This window comes from Myxine glutinosa, chromosome 11 (genome assembly GCF_964187855.1).
Source record: "Myxine glutinosa chromosome 11, kmMyxGlut1.1, whole genome shotgun sequence".
Taxonomy (NCBI): domain Eukaryota; kingdom Metazoa; phylum Chordata; class Myxini; order Myxiniformes; family Myxinidae; genus Myxine; species Myxine glutinosa.
Window position 1 is genome coordinate 124,591,484 of NC_136271.1, and position 20,940 is coordinate 124,612,423.

At 45.0% G+C, this 20,940-nt stretch overlaps 1 protein-coding gene across 3 annotated transcripts in view; it reads right to left on the reverse strand.

Annotated features, from left to right (window-relative positions):
* Window positions 1–20,940, reverse strand: part of INTS7 (integrator complex subunit 7) — a 58,706-nt gene that overhangs the window by 11,575 nt on the left and 26,191 nt on the right. For all 3 annotated transcript variants that reach the window (XM_068131101.2, XM_068131099.2, XM_068131100.2), the window contains exons 7-15: window positions 19,521–19,720; window positions 18,949–19,071; window positions 13,943–14,054; window positions 13,424–13,561; window positions 13,143–13,240; window positions 6,632–6,868; window positions 6,316–6,450; window positions 5,812–6,018; window positions 2,552–2,746 (exon numbers count right to left, since the gene is read on the reverse strand). In XM_068131101.2, the coding sequence (XP_067987202.2) occupies window positions 2,552–2,746; window positions 5,812–6,018; window positions 6,316–6,450; window positions 6,632–6,868; window positions 13,143–13,240; window positions 13,424–13,561; window positions 13,943–14,054; window positions 18,949–19,071; window positions 19,521–19,720 (1,445 nt within the window). The remainder of the gene's footprint in view (window positions 1–2,551; window positions 2,747–5,811; window positions 6,019–6,315; window positions 6,451–6,631; window positions 6,869–13,142; window positions 13,241–13,423; window positions 13,562–13,942; window positions 14,055–18,948; window positions 19,072–19,520; window positions 19,721–20,940) is intronic.

The following is a 20,940-nucleotide window of genomic DNA, read 5'->3' on the forward strand; positions in this document are numbered from 1 at the left end:
GGAGGTTAACAAGGAGAGATGCAGAAAATAGGGCAAAATGGAGAAGATTGTCATGGGGACCGCAAGGCTAACCCCCGCTCCAGCAGGGAAAATGGCCTTTAAAATGCATGTTGTTGTTGTTGTTGTTCCGAGGACAAAAGGACAAAAGTGAGCATTAGGATTCTGGACATAAGTGAGGCCGTCAATGTTATTTGACTATATACAGTCACGTGAAAAAGTAAGTACACCCCATGTAAAGTTTTGACTTTTTCAACATATTTCAACATACAGCTATTTGATCTTCATTTCAACAATATTGATAGATAAAGGTGATATAATATAACAAATATCATGAAACATTTACATTTTGTAGTCCATTGTATAATTTAAATAAACATAAATGCAAATTTCGCATGTGGAAAAAGTAAGTACACCCCTACATTTATCACTACTTCAAACATCTAAAATTCGAATCAGGTGCACCAGCTCAGGTGCAAATGATTAGAACATCGTTAGAGAGGACCTTGGAGGAACCTGTCTTATTTAAACCTCAGACATTTAGTGTGGTTTGCTCTTTGTTGTTGAAGTGTGCGGCGTCACCATGCCTAGATCAAAAGAGCTCTCTGAAGCCTTCAGAAAGAAGGTTATAGATGCCTACGAGTCTGGGAAGGGATTTAAAAAGATCTCCAAACAATTAGAAATCAAACAATCGACTGTCCGGAAGATCATCTACAAGTGGAGAACATTCCAAACAACTGCCAACTTGTTCAGGCCAGGCCGCCCCAGCAAGTTCAGCCCGAGAGCAGACCGCAAGATGCTGAAAGAAGTCTCTAAGAACCCCAGAATGTAATCACGGGACCTACAGGTAGCTCTTGCCACTGTTGATGTCAAAGTGCACGAGTCTACCATTAGAAAGAGGCTGCACAAATTTGATCTACACGGGAGGTGTGCCAGGAGGAAACCTTTGCTGTCCAGAAAGAACATCAGGGCAAGTCTAAAGTTTGCCAATGAACACCTAGGCAAAGACCAGCACTTCTGGAACAATGTGCTCTGGACAGATGAGTCAAAGGTAGAGCTATTTGGCCACAGTACCAGAAGACATGTTTGGCGAAAACCAAAGACAGCATTTGACCACAAGAACCCGATACCAACTGTAAAGCATGGTGGTGGAAATATTATGGTTTGGGGCAGCTTTGCTGCATCAGGCCTGGGCAGCTCACCATCGTATAATCCACTATGAATTCTTCATTGTACCAGAGGGTGCTTGAGGATAATGTGAGGCCATCTGTCGGAAAATTGAAGCTCAACCGAAGGTGGACCTTGCAACATGACAACGACCCTAAACATACCAGTAAATCCACCAAGGAATGGCTGAAAAGAAAGAAATGGAGGGTTCGGGAATGGCCAAGTCAAAGCCCGGATCTAAATCCCATCGAGATGTTGTGGGGGGATTTGAAACGAGCTGCGCATGCAGGAAACCCCTCAAACATCACACAGCTGAAAGAATTCTGTATGGAGGAGTGGGCAAAAATTTCTCCCAGTCGATGTCAGAGACTGGTGGACAGTCATAAGAAACGCCTACTTGAGGTTGTTTCTGCCAAAGGGGGCAATACCACCTATTAGAGCCAAGGGTGTACTTACTTTTTCCACATGCGAAATTTGCATTTATGTTTATTTAAATTATACAATGGACTACAAAATGTAAACGTTTCATGATATTTGTTATATTATATCACCTTTATCTATCAATATTGTTGAAATGAAGATCAAATAGCTGTATGTTGAAATATGTTGAAAAAGTCAAAACCTTACTTGGGGTGTACTTACTTTTTCACGTGACTGTACCTCATGCATTCACCAATGCATATCTACCTCATGCGCTCACCCATGCACATCTACCTCATGCGCTCACCAATGCATATCTACCTCATGTGTTCACCCATGCACATATACCTCATGCACTCACCAATGCATATCTACCTCATGTGCTCACCCATGCACATCTACCTCATGCGCTCACCAATGCATATCTACCTCATGCGCTCAGCAATGCATATCTACCTCATGTGCTCACCAATGCATATCTACCTCATGTGCTCACCCATGCACATCTACCTCATGCGCTTACCCATACACATCTACCTCATGCGCTCACCATTGCACATCTACCTCATGCGCTCACCCATGCACATCTGCCTCATGCGCTCACCAATGCATATCTACCTCATGTGCTCACCAATGCATATCTACCTCATGCGCTCACCCATGCACATCTACCTCATGCGCTCACCCATGCACATCTGCCTCATGTGCTCACCCCTGTGCATCTACCTCATGCGCTCTCCCATGCACATCTGCCTCATGTGCTCACCCCTGTGCATGTACCTCATTCGCACACCCCTGGACATGTACCCCATTCGCTCACCCATGCACATCTACATGGAAAATAAGACATTGCCCACGTGGAAAGGATGCAGATTGTGATCAAGCAACTTTCCAGTTTGTCATCAACTTGCAAAAGGTCACTTCCTGTTCATTTTCCGGCTCAGCACAGCGGAAGTCCATGGCATACCTGCCCGGCGATGCGGGTGCACGAATCGAGGTCGGAGCTGGCATTCAGAGCAAGAGCAGCGGCAATTGCCGGTGGAGGATTGCTTCTGAGACTGTTGCACGTGGCAAAGAGCTGAGAGAAGGCCTGCAGTGTGTCAATACGCAACTTCGCATACTCGCACTGGAAATTCAGCGGGCTCTGTGGGGTGCTCGCTGCCTGTTGTTAAGAGAAATTAAATAACATAATAAATCAACAAAACTAGGCAATGTACAAAATATTTGCAATACTTTGTGCTTCGTTTTGGTCCCATTTTGGTTTCCCTCCAGGTCTTCAAAACAGCTGTTCACCACCATTTTATATCTTCCCCCATCCAAAACCTTGATCTTTTCTACCCACATTAATCCACCCCAAATCCACCTCTTTCAAATTCCCCGTTTTCTATCCTGAAAGTCCTCGTAACGTCCATCTTGTATATCCCGTGTTCCCGCCCCAACCCTCTCCCTTCCACAGATCTCCCGATGTCCCTATTCTCTACTGTTGTTTTGCTTCCCTCTCTCTCCTCCTCTTGTCTCCCGCTCCACTTATTATATGTTATATGTGTTAGCTCTTACACGAGCCTCGACTTGGTATCCAAAAAAAAAACCTTTCAAGAAACTTCCTAGTAACACATTCGGCATCTACCCCACTTTGAAGACAAGGCCCACCAGTGTCTTTTCAATGCTGCGCTGGAATGGTGCATGTAAGCAGCACCACTCATGGTGCCTGTAAGCAGCACCACCCACAACACCCATAAGCATTCCGGAGCATCTCAAACCTATCACCCTCCTCCAAATCCTGGTGGCGTCTGGTCAAATCTGTTTCTGGTGTTTGTTCCCCCTCCATCCCCGCCCTTACCTCAAATGGCTACACAGTTGACACCGCACGTGAAAAAGCCGAATGCATCAACTCTGTATTTGCCTCAAAATGTTGTGTCCCAAACCCATCCCTCTCTGTTCCCACCTTACCCAGTCGAACCCAGCTGCTCCTGGATTCTGTGGCCTTCTCTCCTGACAAGGTGGAGAAGTTTCTGTCAAACCTCGACTCTGATTCTGCAACTGGAGCAGAAGGCATCAGCCCACGGGTCCTAAAATCCTGCCATGCCACTCTATCTCACCCTCTCTCTGTTCTCCGCACCCTCTCATTTGCTCGAGGTTATCTATCTGCCATCAGCTTGGAAATCAGCCAACATTACCGCTCTACACAAAAAAGGAGCAAAAACAGATCCTTGCAACTACAGACCAATCAGCCTGCTCCCAATAATCAGCAATGTCATGGAATCCATCATCGCTTCTGATATTAAATCCTTCCTCTTCTCCAATAGCTGATCTTCAATTTGGATTCAGACCAGGTCACTCCACTCTGGACATGCTGCTTCTGCTGTCTCAACAATGGATGGAGGTCCTCAATGCCTAACAGGAAATCAGAGCTGTCTCCCTTGACATATCACATGCCTTCGATACAGTCTGGCACCCCGCTCTGCTCACCAAACTCTGGTATCCATGGAAGCGTCCACGCATGGCTTGCCGACTTCCTCTCCGGTCACAGTCAACGTGTGGCCCTGAATGGAATTCTCTCATCTCCTCTTCCTGTTCAGGCTGGAGTTCCCCAAGGTAGTGTTCTGGGCCCTGTGCTATTTCTTGTCTTCATCAATGATCTCTCTGACTCCCTGGAAAATCCTATCTCTTTGCTGATGACCACTCTCTGCCGCTCCATATCTCATCCCTCACATCGGCAGTCTGCAGCCTCCTCAATCTCTGCAGACCTGGATGACATCACAAACTGGTCAAACAAGTGGAACATGTCTTTCAATCTGACAAATCTCACACTCTCACTACGTCTCTCCGAAAAGACTGTCTGGCCAACCCTCCCATCTACTTTCTCAACAATCCTCGCAAATAGGTTGTGTCACTCAAGCTTTTGGGTCTCACTATCTGCCATGATCTTTCCTGGGAAAACCACATTTCCAAGCTGGCTTCCAAAGCCCGTCGCCGACTAGGCATCCTCCATTGTGCAAAGTCCTTTCTGGGCACTTCTGAACTGCTCACCACACACAAAGCTTTCATCGGCAGCTCAATGGAATACTGTTCTCCCCTCTGGGCTGGTGCTCCTGCTCGTTTTCACGCTGTTGAAACCAAAGCTTTCAGAATCATTGGAATCTCCCGTGATGAAGCTAACTCCGAGGGCCTTTCACTCACTCACCGCAGGCAGGTTGGTGGTCTTTCTGTCTTCTACGGACTCCTCTCCGGCCTAGCTCCTCCTGCTCTATCTGTGCTCTGCCCCCAAATATTCCTGTAGGACGCACAAGATCTGCCAGCAACCCTCTTATGGTGAAACTGCCAAAATCAAGACTCCATCTCTTATCTTCCCCCATCCAAAACCTTGATTTTTCTCTCACAGATGTCCCTGTTCTCTGCTGTTGTTGTGCTTGTGTGCTTCCCTGTCTATCCCCCTCCCTTCATTGTATGTTTTATATGTCTGTGCACGTTTTCATGTCTAATGTGTTAGCTCTTACATGAGCCTCGATTCTGTATACAAAAAAGAAAAATATAATAAAAAGCAGCACCACCCACAATGCCCGTAAGCAGCACCACCACAATGCCTGTAAGCAGCACTACTCATGACACCTGTTGCCTGTAAGCATCACAACTCACAACAACCATTGACCATGAGCAGCACCACCCACGGTGCCCGTAAGCATTCCTGTAAGCAGCACCACCCACGGTGCCCATGAGCAGCACCACCCACAGTGCCCGTAAGCATTCCAGTAAGCAGCACCACCCACGCTGCCCATGAGCAGCACCACCCACAGTGCCCATAAGCATTCCTGTAAGCAGCACCACCCACGGTGTGTGTTGCCTGAAATGACTGCCTCGAAGCAGCACCACGACATCCGATAAACAAATTAAGGAAAGAAGTGGATTTCGTAATCGCACAAGTTTAGATCGATTTTCTCGCTATATCTTCAACTTTACAGCTATTTAAAGGTAAGTTTTATTTATACAACTACTATTTTACAATTGTTGTTAATACCTGTTGACCAGAATTTATTTTTATTTTTCTAGTAGCCTAGAGGACTACATGCGTTTAAAACTTTAAAGTTTATTATCGACTAATAGTCCCGAATACGAGTGAAAACAAATTAGCATCGGTCATCCCTCCAGCTTGTTCTATATCATGACAGTGAGGAACCAGTAGTATCCAAATTGATTGTGACACATGTGAAACAACAATGGCTGACGCACCGTGAGCGAGGCCATGCCACGTTGGCAGCTAACCAGTGCCTCGGCCAGACAGCTCAGGCAGTTTGCAGGTGGCTCCCCGCTCAGTTTCTTGAGAGCCTGCTCACCCTGGGCCAGCTCCTGCAGGCCATTCAGCCAGAAGTACAGGTGTTCTGAGGCTACGTGTGCACGGAGGTTGGCGTAAATTGCGGCTGCCACCTCGTGACTTCCCTGCAACAAACACGTGCACATTCATCTTGATTAAGTGGGAAAGAGACGATTGAGGAGGTCAGAACGTATGGGACAGACGGATAGTTACGGTTCTCAAGACCCAACCATCCCATTGGAATTCTGGAGCATTTAAACATCAAGCAACTGACAAATTCCTAAAACAGCATTCCATACATTTCTAAACTAGCAGAAGAGATATCAAATGTAACATGACAGGAAAGGGATCTCCGGCAACGCTTAAGGTCGCTAAATCGAGTGTAGTTTTCAAGGCCTCAAGGCCCTCTTGCATGAACTTGCCATACGGGATGCTTGCCGGGCAATGCGGTAAACGGTCCACCCTCCGGTGTTATCCAGTGGTTCCACAATAATCCGTTTCACTTCCATGGACTGAACCTTCTGGTTTGCCATGAAAATAGCCGAAGCCAACACCACCTTCATGGAACACATACGCAAAACGGACATGATTGTAAGCAAACCAAAACAGGTAAATTTGAGTGGGCTCAGGTAAATAACAAATTAAAGTTTGAATGAAAAATAAGGAAGACATTAAAGGAAGTTGGAAAATGCCAATGGTGTAATGATACTGAAGAGGTACGCATAGTAAAAACAGTACCAGTAGAGGTCCTTGCTCTGTGCTTCGGCTCGCCTTCCGGTACATCTCCAACAGCTCCGGCAGCATCCCGTGAACCAGAGCAGGCGTACGGTCAGAGACCTGGACCAGGGCCTGACAAAGCTGCGTACAAGCCGCCTCTCCTGGCTCGGCCTGCATCTGGGCAAGCAGCGATGCGAGCAGGCGTTGTCCGAGGCGAGGCAAGCCGGCGCACAGCCGCACCACGGACTGCAGTACCGTCTGTGGTAACACGAGATCGAAGAGGCAGAAAGGGAATCATTAAAACAGATCTCACAGGACAAAGAGCGGATCAGGCCATGAACTTCAACATCCTTCAAAAAGACCACGCTTGGTGAACTGTTGAAAATAAGGCACCACAGACTTACCAAAGGTGGTGACCCAGAGTGGAAATGCCACGGATTTGATCACAATGTCGAAAGAATGGCGGCAACACAACACAACAGATATTTGGATTTGATTGTTTGGCATTTTCATATGAACCCCTGGATTAGGAAGCTCATATACATCCCAGGTGCAAATCCGACATAATGTGTCGATTTTTCAGCAGCATTTTTGAGATCTGCTCAATGACGGAACTCTCTGCTTTTTAAAATCGACACGGGCTCATCATTTCCGGTTTTTATACTCTTTCCTTCTGTAGAATGTCTCTTTACAGTTACGTTTTCTTAATTCTCTTTATTTTTCTTCCTGTTTCCTTCTTTGTGAAGTCATTTTGAGATTATGTTGAAAAGAAAAAAAGTGCAAAAAAAAAAATTCAGTTTATCGATTTTGACATGGAATGACCAAACGGGCTTTCTGGCATAGATCACCCAAGTCCCAGCAATGCTCCCATTGGGTAATTTAGTTCGAAAGGCCTTCATTCACAAGTCGATGTTTTACTGCCTCTTCCCTTTGGGCTAGCACCCTGCTCTCACACTTTTCACATATTGATACCTTGGAAACCAAGGCCCTCAAAATCATTGGAATCTCCCATGATGAAGCTGAACCCCTGAATCTGTTCTCTAGCATCGCAAACAGATCGGTCGTCTCGCAGTCTTCTACCACTGCCTTTATACTTTTGCATCGTCTGCCCTTTCCGTGATATTTTCCTCCCCCTGCCCACTCCCTCATGTTTCTCCAGGACACACGTGTTCCGCCAATAACTCACTTCTGGTCAAACTTCTAAAGTCCAGACTCACTGCTCACCTGCACTTACACTACATAGCCAAAAGTATACGGACACCCGAACATCACACCTGTATGTGCTCGTTGAACATCTCATTCCAAAATCATGGGCATTAATATGTAGTTGCCCCCCCCCCCCCCCTTGCTGCCATAACAGCTTCCACTCTTCTGGGAAGGATTTCCACTAGATGTTGGAACATTGTTGTGGGATATGCTTTCATTCAGCCACAACAGCATTAGTAAGGTCGGGCACTGATGTTGGGTGATTAGGCCTGTCTCGCAGTCGGCGTTCCAATTCATCCCAGAGGTGATTGATGGGGTTGAGGTCAGGGCTCTGAGCAGGCCAGTCAAGTTCTTCCACACTGATCTCGACAAACCATTCTTTATGGACTTCGCTTTGTGTGCGGGGGCATTGTCATGCTGAAACAGGAAAGGGCCTTCCCCATACTGTTGCCACAAAGGTGGAAGCACACAATCATCTAGATTGTAATGCTGAAACAGGAAAGGGCCTTCCCCAAACTATTGCCACAAAGGTGGAAGCACACAATCATCTAGAATGTCATTGTATGCTGTAGCATAAAGATTCCCCTTCACTGGAACTAAGAGGCCTAGCCAGAACCATGAAAAGCAGCCCCAGACCATTATTCCTCCTCAACAAAACTTTACAGTTGGCACGATGCATTCGGGCAGGTAGCATTCTCCTGGCATCCGCCAAACCCAGATTCGTCTGTCGGACTGCCAGATAATGCGTTTCCACTGCTCCAGAGTCCAATGGAGGCGAGCTTTACACCACTCCAGCCGACGCTTGGCAATGCGCATGGTGATCTTAGGCTTTTGTGCGGCTGCTCGGCCATGGAAATCCATTTCATGAAGCTCCCGATGAACAGTTGTTATGCCGACGTTGCTTTCAGAGGCAGTTTGTTGCACCCGAGGACAGACTATTTTACGCGCTACGTGCTTCAGAACTCAGCGGTTCCGTTCTTTGAGCTTGTGTGGCCTACCACTTCGTGGCAGTGCTGTTGTTGCTACTAGACGTTTCCACTTCACAATAACAGCACTTACAGTTGACTGGGGCAGCTCTAGCAGGGCAGAAATTTGACGAACTGACTTGTTGGAAAGGTGGCATGTAAACACCCTTTGGTGATGATAAGACTTTCCAGTGCAATCACCACCTCCAATTCTGACAGTCCGCTATCTTTCCAGAAAATATTGGGATCAAAGTAAGGAAAGGTGGCATGCTGAGCCACAGCACCAAACAAGTAAACATGGTGGAACACTCAAACACCCACCTTTATACCCTTCACCACTCACCAACAAAACACACCAGATCATTCACACACACACACACACACACACACACACACACACACACACACACACACACACACACACACACACACACACACACACACACACACACCTCCCCTTACAACATACACCACTCAACATACAAAAACACACACACTCATGCAAAAATTCATTCATGCAAAAACACACACCCTCACCTACTCACTCACTCACTCACATACACAAAATAACAAATAATAATAGTAAAAAAAAAAACCACACACAACCAACCACCTACCCTTACCAACATGCACCACTCATGCAAATTTTTTTTATGCAGAACCATTCATGCAAAACCACACCCACTCATGACCCACTCCTGCAGCGCACACACACCCACTCCTGCAACGCAACACACACACACACACACACACACACACACACACACACACACACACACACACACACACACACACACACACACACACACACACACCATTCACACCATTCACACATCTCCATTTCTATTCCGTAACCTCAACCTACACCGTTCGACGTGCCTCCATAAACTTCCCCCATATCCAAAGTGAGCCAATATGTATTATATATGAGTATATGTATTATATATGATTATGTATGCACGTATGTGTGTGTAGGTTTATGCGTGTGTAAGTTGTTGCTCTTGGCTGCTACCTCCAGATGTGGGCGGGTGTCAGGAGATGGAACAGAGACCAAGCAGGTCTCAAAGTATCCACCTCCATTGTGTGTGTGTGTGTGTGTGTGTGTGTGTGTGTGTGTGTGTGTGTGTGTGTGTCGCTATTTTTCTCAGGGATTGCTGAACAGATCTTCCTCAAACTTTCTGCTCGGAGAGAGTTAAGTTAAGAAATATTTTATTTTGAGATTTTGGGGAAAAAAGTTGAGGTAAAAAAAAGTATATACGGATATATATATATATATATTATATATATATAAGTATATATATTTCTTCTAAATACCAACAGGATTAGAACAGCACCGGGCAATGCCAGGTACCGCTGCTAGTAATCAATAAAAAGATAGTCCCTTGAGTACACACCTGCACCAACTAAGTTGAAAGAAGGGCAACTGAGGTGGAAGTGCTTGCACGTAAACAAACATGAGAATTCAAATTTGTAACAGATGTGGATTATACTGTCGCGCAACTCCAGTTAACACCAGAGTTGCAGATAGCCTAAACAGTCTTATTCGGAGGCACAACCCAAACACGGATTTTACTATGTGTCGCACGGGAGGGAGAAGGAAAATGGAGGCTGCGGAAGCGCTTAACTGCGAAATGGCAATCCTGTCGGGGAAATCAACTCAAGCGGGCTCAGGTGTACAGGGAATATAAAAATAATATAAGGGTTTATTAACAAGGATGGTGGGACAGGAAAACCGCAATGATATAATCAACTAATGGCCTAAATTGGGACGTCCCCACACGACAGATCTCAAAGCACAGACGAGGGAAAAGAATACCAAAATAAAACGTCTCGTCGTGTAAGGGGGGAACGCGTAGCTCGGTCTTATCTGTCTCTGGTCGTCTTGTCTCCGCTGCCCACACACGGCTCCGTTCGCTCAGCGGCACGCCTCGCTCCCGCAAAGGCCCGGGCCCGACTGCTCCGCTCCACGAGGTCGTGCACCAGCACCACGCGTCCAACGCAGGCCAGCGAGCTGCACACAAGGTCGACCCTCAACTCGGGCACGAACACAGAACGGCGAAGAACGGCAAAAAGGGGAAGAGAGCGTGAGTCCACTGCACGCCAAGTGCCGCTTCGAGCCAAGTTCAAGCCAACGAAGCAACTCTCATAATTCTCTGCCTGTCCGAACTCCACTGCTGGCCAACTCCTCTGCTTGCCAACTCACCCACTTCACGAAAGTCCTCAAGACTCACTGCCAGAAGCAACTCTCCGAACCAACTCTCTCAAGACTCACTCTCGAACCCACTGCATCTCAAGACTCACTGCCAGAAGCAACTCTCCGAACCAACTGCCTCAAACCAACTCTGTCTCAAGACTCCTCTGCTTGCCAACTGCGTGCACTCCAGCGAACTCTCCACTCAACTGCGCTACTCAACTGCTGCGCAACTGCTAGGGCCGGGAACCTGCACTCAACTGCCAAGTCTCTCTCCGTCCTTCCAACTCGCTTCTCCTCGTCGCGTTCTCTCGAACCAACTCTGTCTCAAGACTCACTGCCAGAAGCAACTGCTCCGAACCAACTGCCTCGAACCAACTCTGTCTCAAGACTCACTGCCAGAAGAAACTGCGTCTTAAGACTCACTGCCAGAACCAACTCTCTCCAGAACTCACTCTCGAACCCACTCTCTCCAACCAACTCTCTAAAAAGGCGTTCGGCACTCGCTAATATCTGCTCCGGTGACGTCAGCCTTGGCGCGCTGCCAACCAATCAGTCCCTTCCACCGAACCTCCCAGCTTTGCTCAGGCCCACGCCCACCGCGCCTCCCAACCTCCCTACTCCATGGTCATAGCGCATGCTATTCGAGGTGGATAGGCCCGCCGGAGGTGTAGGTGGCGGCGGCCATTATCGGCGGTGTCCCGGCCTGGTTTCCTTTTGCCGGTTCTCTTTCACAGTCATGTCAGAGAAGGGTGTTATTTAGTGTTGCAATAAAGATCCTAACTAAGTGTCTAAGTGGTTGCGGTGCCAAAAGGGACAAAGGTTTGGCTGACCAGGTGAGACATACAAGGGTGCTACTCTTTAATCCCTAACTCTACTTAACACACGAACCTCCTGGTAGGTTCACAAGTATACATCTTACCGCCAAAACGCCTACACATGAAATTACAAGGTCAGATTCCTTACCGCGACAGACAAAGCACGTTACCTATTCAGATCTATCTGCTCTACATATCACTACCCCACCAGACATAACAATACTATTATGTTTATGGGGGTAGGTAAGAGAATACTGTAGGAAAGGTAGAATTGCATAGGAAATAGTATGGACCGTGTGACGTGTAGAAGCATTTCGATGTACTAAGTAGCGAAAATGTAGCTTAAGGTTGTGTTAAAATGTTCATCATACGAGGGATGATGACGTGTTAATTAGTAGTAGGGTTTAGGGCTAGTTTCCCCTTTTCGTGTGATACCCTCTGTAGCCATCCCTAACATTTATAACAACCACCGGTCAAGCTATTCACGCTCCATGGACACAGAAGGAAATACCCACCCAGGAGAGGCGGAGCTACCATGGTCCGATAGACAGGGGAACAGGACCGGCAGGCCACGCCCCCCGAGAAACGCGTCCGGATGACGTGGGCAGAGCGCGAGGCGAGCTTAAAGAAGTAGCTTCGCGATTGGTTCTGACCGAAGAGAAGCTTCAAAATTGGTTCGGTGAGTGAGAGCACGAGCGGCAGCAAGGAGAAGGCGGTTGGTTCTTGCCGAGGAAGGAACTTTGGCATTTTGTGCGTCCTGGAAAAGAGTGTTTTTCTGCGGGATTGTGAGGGAGCTTCGGCTACTGGGCTCTTTGGTGGGCTGGAGGCCGTGCTGTCCTTCCCCAACAGTGGAGGAAACAAAGAGGGCAGTCTTTGCGACACGTCTCAAGCCCGTGGTGCCTTCAATGCACAGCGCTGCCGCCATTTTCCGAGCTTACCGCGCGGGTGGCTCCGGATTTTGACAAATACCAATCAATTTTGGGAACAGCTAAGTGCCGGAGGGCGGAAATTATTATTTTCTTACTTTTCCCCGTGTGTGTGTTTTGTGTGTCTGGATGGAGGATCCTCACCATAGAATTTATTTACCTCAGCCTAATTTTCTTTTGTTCTCATTCCGCACTTTATTTGCTGTAAATAATTATCGGTACAATTTTCGTAGTTTTGTTCCTGGTTGGGTTTCGGAATAAACCCGGGTGATCGTGAAGTTAAACGCTTCGTGTCTCTTCCATCCTGCGTGCAATAACCGCCATAATTGGGAGATCGCATCGGGAGTTAAAGCTGGTTCAGTTCATCCGTCCAAGGCTGGTGATAACGAGCTGTGGACGCGATAATACTTTAGATAAGCTACTAACCTTGAGAGTTCGACTTGCTCCTTCACTCTGCTCCATGCTGGAGGCGATGATAAGACTTTCCAGTGCAATCACCACCTCCAATTCTGACACTCCAATATCTTTCCAGAAAATATTGGGATCAAAGTAAGGAAATGGGGAATAATCAGGAGGGGAAATTGTGAATCAGTTTATCTTGCGAACGCTGTTTGAATATACTTCATACAATAAACAAAGCTTGTTTTCTGTTGCAAGTTCAGACGAGCCCTAATCTATGAGGCCTTTTATTAGAAACAAATTCTTACCTGCGCCCTGTGCTGCCACGAGCAAGTTTGTCAGAGTGCTTGCACCGCACGCTGCCAACACCAGCCGATCATGTTGACAGCAGCTCTGAGCTAGCCTAGCCAGGTCTTGCAGTGGAGCTAAGGCCACTTTAGCACCACCTGGTGGATAAAACAGAGATGCAACTCTTTAGGAATTTATTTGATTTCCACGAAGAACTACTCTGCTTTAAGAAACAACCACCTCCTCAGATCCAATGGACTTCACATCCGGTGAGTCTAATTGCAAACGACATAAAGGCAGCACATCGTAAGGCAGCACATCCCTGCACATCGTAAGAGGCGACTAAGGGTTGGCGCCAGGAAGCGCATCCGGCCATAAAAACATTGCCTCAAACAGGGAACCATGATTGTCATGGGGCCCGCAAGGCTAACCCCCGCTCTAGCGGGGAAAATGGCCTTAAAACGATCATTCATTCATTCATTCATATTCATAAAGGCAGTGTGAGCGACACATGGCAATGGAGGGAGTGCAGTCTTTACCTTGCAGGAACCAATGCTGTGCTATAACTGTGCTGGAAAGTGTGCCAAGGACGGCCATTGCTCCGAGGTGGACACCATCGTATGGAGTATCGGCTACAATTGAACACAATGCCTGCACGACGAACATTTGTTATAATAATGATAATAAAATAATAATAATAATAATAATGAAAGGTTTATTTTAAATCAATTTCCATTGCAGGCAAAGGCCGGATTAAGGTAAGATTTACAATCATTAATTTTACAATAAAATATATAAATATAATAAATAAGTCGATAAATAGCAGAGGAGAGCAAAATAGCATATTGAAACAAGGAAATGGATACATTGCATCTCAAATCAAAAAGATACATACAGTGCCTTCAGAAAGTATTCATATCCCCATGACTTTTTTCACATCAGGTGTTACAGCCTGAATTGTAATCGAGATTTTTTGTCACTGATCTACAGATAATACCCCATTACCCCATTAGGTCAAAGTGGAACTTTTTTCAGACTTTTAAATGAATTATTACAAATGAAAAGCTGAAAGGTCTTGAGTCAATAGGTATTCAACCCCTTTGCTATGACACATCAAATTGAACTCAGGTGCATCCAATTCCCTTTGATCATCCTTGAGATGTCTCTCCAACTTCATTGGAGTCCACCTGTGGCCAATTCAATTGATAAGCTAACTAAGCTAATAGCTAACCCTCTTACCATAGCCCAAAATACCCTATGCCCCCCCACCCCCACCCTCTCTTCATTCTCTGTGTAATGGCAGGTGTCGTATGGAATAAACCTGCTTTAATCTGCTTGTATTAGTGCTGGGCCAATTAGAAAATGTGACTGTCACCGATTTAAAATAATAATAATCTGCCGATTGGGTACCCATTCCGATTATAAAGTGATAAATAATTGCGTCATAGTGCTGCATTGTGCGCACATGAAGTGGATACCGGATCGGTGCCATGCCTGTGATTGGCATTATTGAGTGGCTGTGAATCATTACATTTAAAATCCCTCTCGAATCGATTGGTGTATCGTATCGAATGGCACAGCATCCTGTCATTTTAAACGAACTAGGGCATTGCCCGTACTATATCTATATCTAAAATTATATCCCCCCCCCTCTATTTACATGAAATGGTTTGGTCCAAAGCGAAGGGCTTGCGAGTACAGTGACAATCCCCCCCCTCTATTTACATGAAATGGTTTGGTCCAAAGCGAACGGCTTCCGGAGTTTGGTAAAGAAATCGCCATCGCGTGCACAAACGCGCAGGAAAGCGAATGAATCGCAAATTCGTTTTTATTAGTTTTAAAACATAGTTTAACGCCAACATAGTTTGCAAACGTGAAATAAATGAATACGCTCTCAAATGTGCCATCCGAGGCAGAGTGTGTCCGCCACGTTCAGCACACGCGATAGTTCGCTGCTCTCTGATTGGTTGAATCGTTTTTTGGACATAGCTCGGTAAGTAATTGTCCGATTAATATGAAACCTTGAAAAGGCACATCCTCGGGTCCCCAGCAATATACCTGGCAAGTTAAAAGTATATCGGACCCGTGGTTGTCGAGAAACAGCGGTCACAGACAAACGTACAAACGTACAGAGATTACTGGAATTATAGATAGACTAGGGCATTGCCCGTACTATATCTATATCTAAAATTATATCCCCCCCCCTCTATTTACATGAAATGGTTTGGTCCAAAGCGAACGGCTTGCGAGTACGGTGACAATCCCCCCCCTCTATTTACATGCAATGGTTTGGTCCAAAGCGAACGGCTTCCGGAGTTTGGTAAAGAAATCGCCATCGCGTGCACAAACGCGCAGGAAAGCGAATGAATCGCAAATTCGGTTTTATTAGTTTTAAAACATAGTTTAGCGCCAACATAGTTTGCAAACGTGAAATAAATGAATACGCTCTCAAATGTGCCATCCGAGGCAGAGTGTGTCCTCCACGTTCGGCACACGCGATCGTTCGCTGCTCTCTGATTGGTTGAATCGTTTTTTGGACATAGCTCGGTAAGTAATTGTCCGATTAATATGAAACCTTGAAAAGGCACATCCTCGGGTCCCCAGCAATATACCTGGCAAGTTAAAAGTATATCGGACCCGTAGTTGTCGAGAAACAGCGGTCACAGACAAACAAACAAACGTACAAACGTACAGACGTACAGAGATTACTGGAATTATAGATAGATGATGAGCTACCATGTGCTCATTGGGTAAGTTATTGATGGATATAAAATGAAATGTTTCATACTTGTCTCATCGTGCATGTGAAAAGCAAGTTTCTCTTCATGTGAAATTTCACATGAAAATTCATGTGAAAAGCAAAGGGATTCTGTTCCGAACAACATTCATACGGGAAGTAAATCAATCGGCCAAAGTGTGATGAAGCGGATTAATGAGAAAATAATTCCAATCACACGTGCAGAATCGTGCAGCAAAATATTAATAATAATAATAAATCTTTATTGTCCCATATTCAGGGAAATTATTCTTTGATGTACATAATACTCATCCTGATGAAACAGTCACTTACACAGAAGGAAGGAAAGAAGGAGGAAGCCAGCGCACCAGGAAGGGAAATGCAGTAAGCACTTATAACGTACCTTTTAAGATAACATGTTATGATGAGGCTGTTAATATGTGAAATGTGATCCTTTTGCTCGGGGGCCCATCATCCTGTCCGTCAGCCTTTGAAAAGTGAAAAAAATAAATTCAACTGATGCACACCTGGAACGTATGACGTCAAGACGCACTTTCCCAGGAAGTAAAGTACAGTACGCGCTATGGCGTTTTCCTATGCACGAGCAGCTGTTTCTAAAGCAATTGGTTATTTTATATGAATCAGGTGTGCTTTGGAAAGGAATGTTGTTTCTCTTTTGTGAGTTTCAAAGCAAAATAAATTTGATAACACCCGATTTCTGAGCCGTTTGCCGAATTAACATGTTTTCCAAATTACCAAGCCCAATTTTTTTTTTTTACCTGTCACACGACGATTGCGAGCTGTTTATGAAGAATAATGTTTATGCACGTCTTCTTGAAACGTCTATAATTCAACATTGTTTTAAAAAAATATTTTGTAAATTTTCTCCAAACAAGGGTGAAAACTACTTCAAGGTTTTTCGGTTGTATACAGTACAACTGTAATCGGTAATCGGCTCTCCACACTGTCACTGACTGATTGGCCATTGCAGATTTCCGAAAAATTGCTGATATCTGCCTGTGCTGATTACCGGTTCCGATCTCGGCCCAGCACGACTTTGTATACTGTATTTATTGTTGTGAACTTTACATCTATCTATAATTCCAGTAATCTCTGTGTGTATGTATGTATGTATGTATGTATGTATGTATGTATGTATGTATGTATGTATGTCTGTGACCGCTGTTTCTCGACAACCACGGGTCCGATATACTTGAAACTTGCCAGGTATATTGCTGGGGACCCGAGGATGTGCCTTTTCAAGGTTTCATATTAATCGGACAAGTAGTTACCGAGCTATGTCCAAAAAACGATTCAACCAATCAGAGAGCAGCGAGCTATCACGTGTGCCGAACGTGGCGAACAGACTCTGCCTCGGACGGCACATTTGAGAGCGTATTCATTTATTTCACGTTGGAAAACTATGTTGCCGTTAAACTATGTTTTAAAACTAATTAAAACTAATTTGCGATTCATCGTAACTGCGATTTGCGACCTTCCGGGAGCCAATCAGAGAACGCGTTGTTGCGTAGGCGTGGCCGATGTGAGAGCGAGCCGAGCCGAGCGCGTGCGCCATTACGGTTCGTAATTCGATTTCTTCCGGAGAAAATAATAATTTCTCGATTTCTTATGCGCATTATTTCTCCCAATTCAGTCAGAGCGAAGGGCGGAAGCGAAGAGCGTTGTTTTTTTTGTTTACGGGCGTACGGGCGGGGTAGAGCGTACGGGTAGCGTTTTTTTTTTTTTTTGGCAAGGAACGGGCACCCACGTACGGGCATGCCCTAGTTTAAAAAATGGGGAGATGTCACATATCAAAGAATGATACTCATGCTAATTATATAATTCAGCTTTGGGAGCTGATACCATACCATTTATTACTTGTTTTTTGGCCATTATTTTTTACCTGGCAACACGGACATGGATCCTCCCTGCTCGGTCCCCAGAACTTTCCAGACCATAAAATCACGTCACCCTAATATCCAGTGCCCCAGTTCATGGCAAGTTGTGTGGATGGCCCAAACACTCTTACACTAACTTTATGTAAGTTCATGGATAGAAACAATATTTTGTATTTGTGCAAAGTAGGCCAGATTATTTTTTCAAATTGTCAAAGAAATAACGACAAAATTTTTTGTTGCCTAATCTGCAGCTTCGGTTTATAAAACCATCGGTTCATAAGACCCCGTAGCCCCAGTCCCAAGGTGTTTGTTATTAAGCAGCAACCACTGTATTAACTTTATGTCAAAATATTTACCTTTGGACCATTAACCTTTTAAAATACTGAATGCAAAAGTTTATTGAAGATAAACAAAAGAAGAATTTGACGCTAACATCCCAAATTTTGGTTACAATGATAATCTATTATATAATGTGAAGCGTGGTGTCTGTCAGTGTGCTCGTGCGTTTGTCTGTCTCCCGTTTACGACGGCCGTTTCCTGTGTTGCGTTTGAAAAGCTCAACATTCATTTTTGAAATGACGGGAGAAGAGGCACGAATGATGATGTTGCCAAATTTTGTTTCGCAAGCAGGATAATGTGCCCTCTTTTTAAACAAATCCAATATCCGCCGCCCGGTGTTGCACCACCATTTCCCAGTGGTCGGTGTAAGAATCTCAGAGCTTTGGCTCTGAGTGAAACCAACAGTGCAACACAATTAACCTTTTTGAAGTACATTAAATCATTAAAATTGAAAGATTAACTTAAACTTTTAGTCATTAGCAAAAAATCCTTCCCAACATGCTAAGGAAGAAAAATGACTGTTGTAATATGCACTAATTTATTGTTCCAAAAAGGAGGCAATATGACCAACCTGTACTTCCTGCAAGCCCCAAACATGTGGAGCCTTCTTAGCGAGCAGGTTCAGGTCCTGCAGAGCGAGACGCTTGATTGCGTGCCGTGGGTCGCTGTGCATGTACTTGAGCAGAAGTTGAATCTGGAGTGAACGTCAATCAGAGGAGTTACTTTTAAGGAAGTATTCAAGGTAGTTGCTCATTCCCAATTTTTATATATATATATATATATATATATATATATATATATATATATATATATATATATATATATATATATATATATATATATATATATACACCAACACTTTCTAGAAAAGCTTTGACCCTGAGGCAATGTGAAAAGTATTTCAATAATGCAATTTTGGGGAAGGGGGAAGGGCAAGGAGAAGGAAGAAAAGGAAACGGTGAATTAAATAAGGACATTTAATAAAATCAGGACAATGCATGGAAGGAAGGTGAAGGTTTGACAAAACTATCACGAGGAAGAGACGTTATTGATTGAAAACAGGATTGATGGAAGATGCAAGTTTTAACCACAATTTTGATGGCAATGTAGATGTCGCACAAGACTCAAACAAAGACAGGAGACCTGCTGGGGAATGTCCAACAGAGCAGCGGCTGCTAGCTGGGTGGCGGTGTGCAGCGTCACGAGGAGGACACGCAGCGCAGGATACGCCATGGCCAGTTCCGTGAGCAGCTGCCGGGCCGCGGTGGCCATAGCGGCATCGTGATGCATGTGCTGAAAGATGGGAATCAGATGGATCTTCAACTCGACTGGAGTGGCTAGGCCTACCGGCAGACAATTTCACAGGTTAGGAATTCAAAAAGCCAAAGGAAATAAATAAATAAATCATGGCATGTTAAATATAGAACATTCCTCGAGTCAGAACTCTCGAGTAAAGATTTCTTTTCATTTTACAGAAAGAGTAGTTGTACAATATGTTTGTGAACTTCCACATTGAAAGGACTGAGGGAACATCTGGATTGCAAAGACAAATGGTGACAATTTATCTCGGTGGGATAAATGAAACAAACAAAACAAAACAGTTGAGGCAATAAATGTGGCTGCAGTCAGACAGCCACTGACCTTTGCCCTTTCGTAGGCAACACTGACGCATCTTTAGTCTTTCCCACATTTGGGAAGGCAAGCTGCAATAAAGGAACCCTGGCCTAAAGTGAGGGGAAGTCGTCCATCGCACTCAGAGTACATACGCTGTGATACGATTTAAGAATTTAAATGGCACTCAGGAAGTAGACAAAAATGATAAACCCCGTCGGATGAGATCCCGTGGGTGGGGGTGTGGACGTGGTCCGATTTGCTGCAACTCAACAAATTTGTTTCATTAGTCGATAACAATAGCAGTTAACAAAGAAAAATGATGCAGAGTTTATGATGCTCCATTAAATAAAGAAATCGACAAAGGAAATCAGAAAGTATGAACCAAAACTACCATTAAATAAATAAATCGATAAAGGAAATCAGATAGTACGAACCAAAACTAACAATCCACCCCTTACACCTATTTGTCATTCGATTTCACTGAAGCACAAATGGATTTACTTGGACTGATGTTATTGTTCAGATGACACACAAGTTGCTGAGATTTTCTACAGGCGTGTTACCTCTACGTCCTTGGATCCGATTACCCTGTTTTCAACACAGCTGATACTCGTGCTGACTTGGACACTATGTGTTGCCATTGCCACCCCCATGCGAGGTGTGAGCGGATATAAAAAATAGCCCTGTGGGGGACTGATGGTTATATCCCCACGGTTTCTAAGATTTTAAAATAAATTACCTGAATTTTAGGCAAAACCCCCCTTTTCAGTCTCCTATAGGGGCGGATCCGGATGGGGAGCCAACCCCAAGAGACCTTGCTGTCCTGCTGCATTGTACCAAATTTGGTCCATATCGGTCGGGTAGGTTGTGAGGAGAAAATGTTTTAGTCAAATGGTAACGGACATACATACGGATGGCCGGACACCAGGGCCCACTTTGAGGATATTTC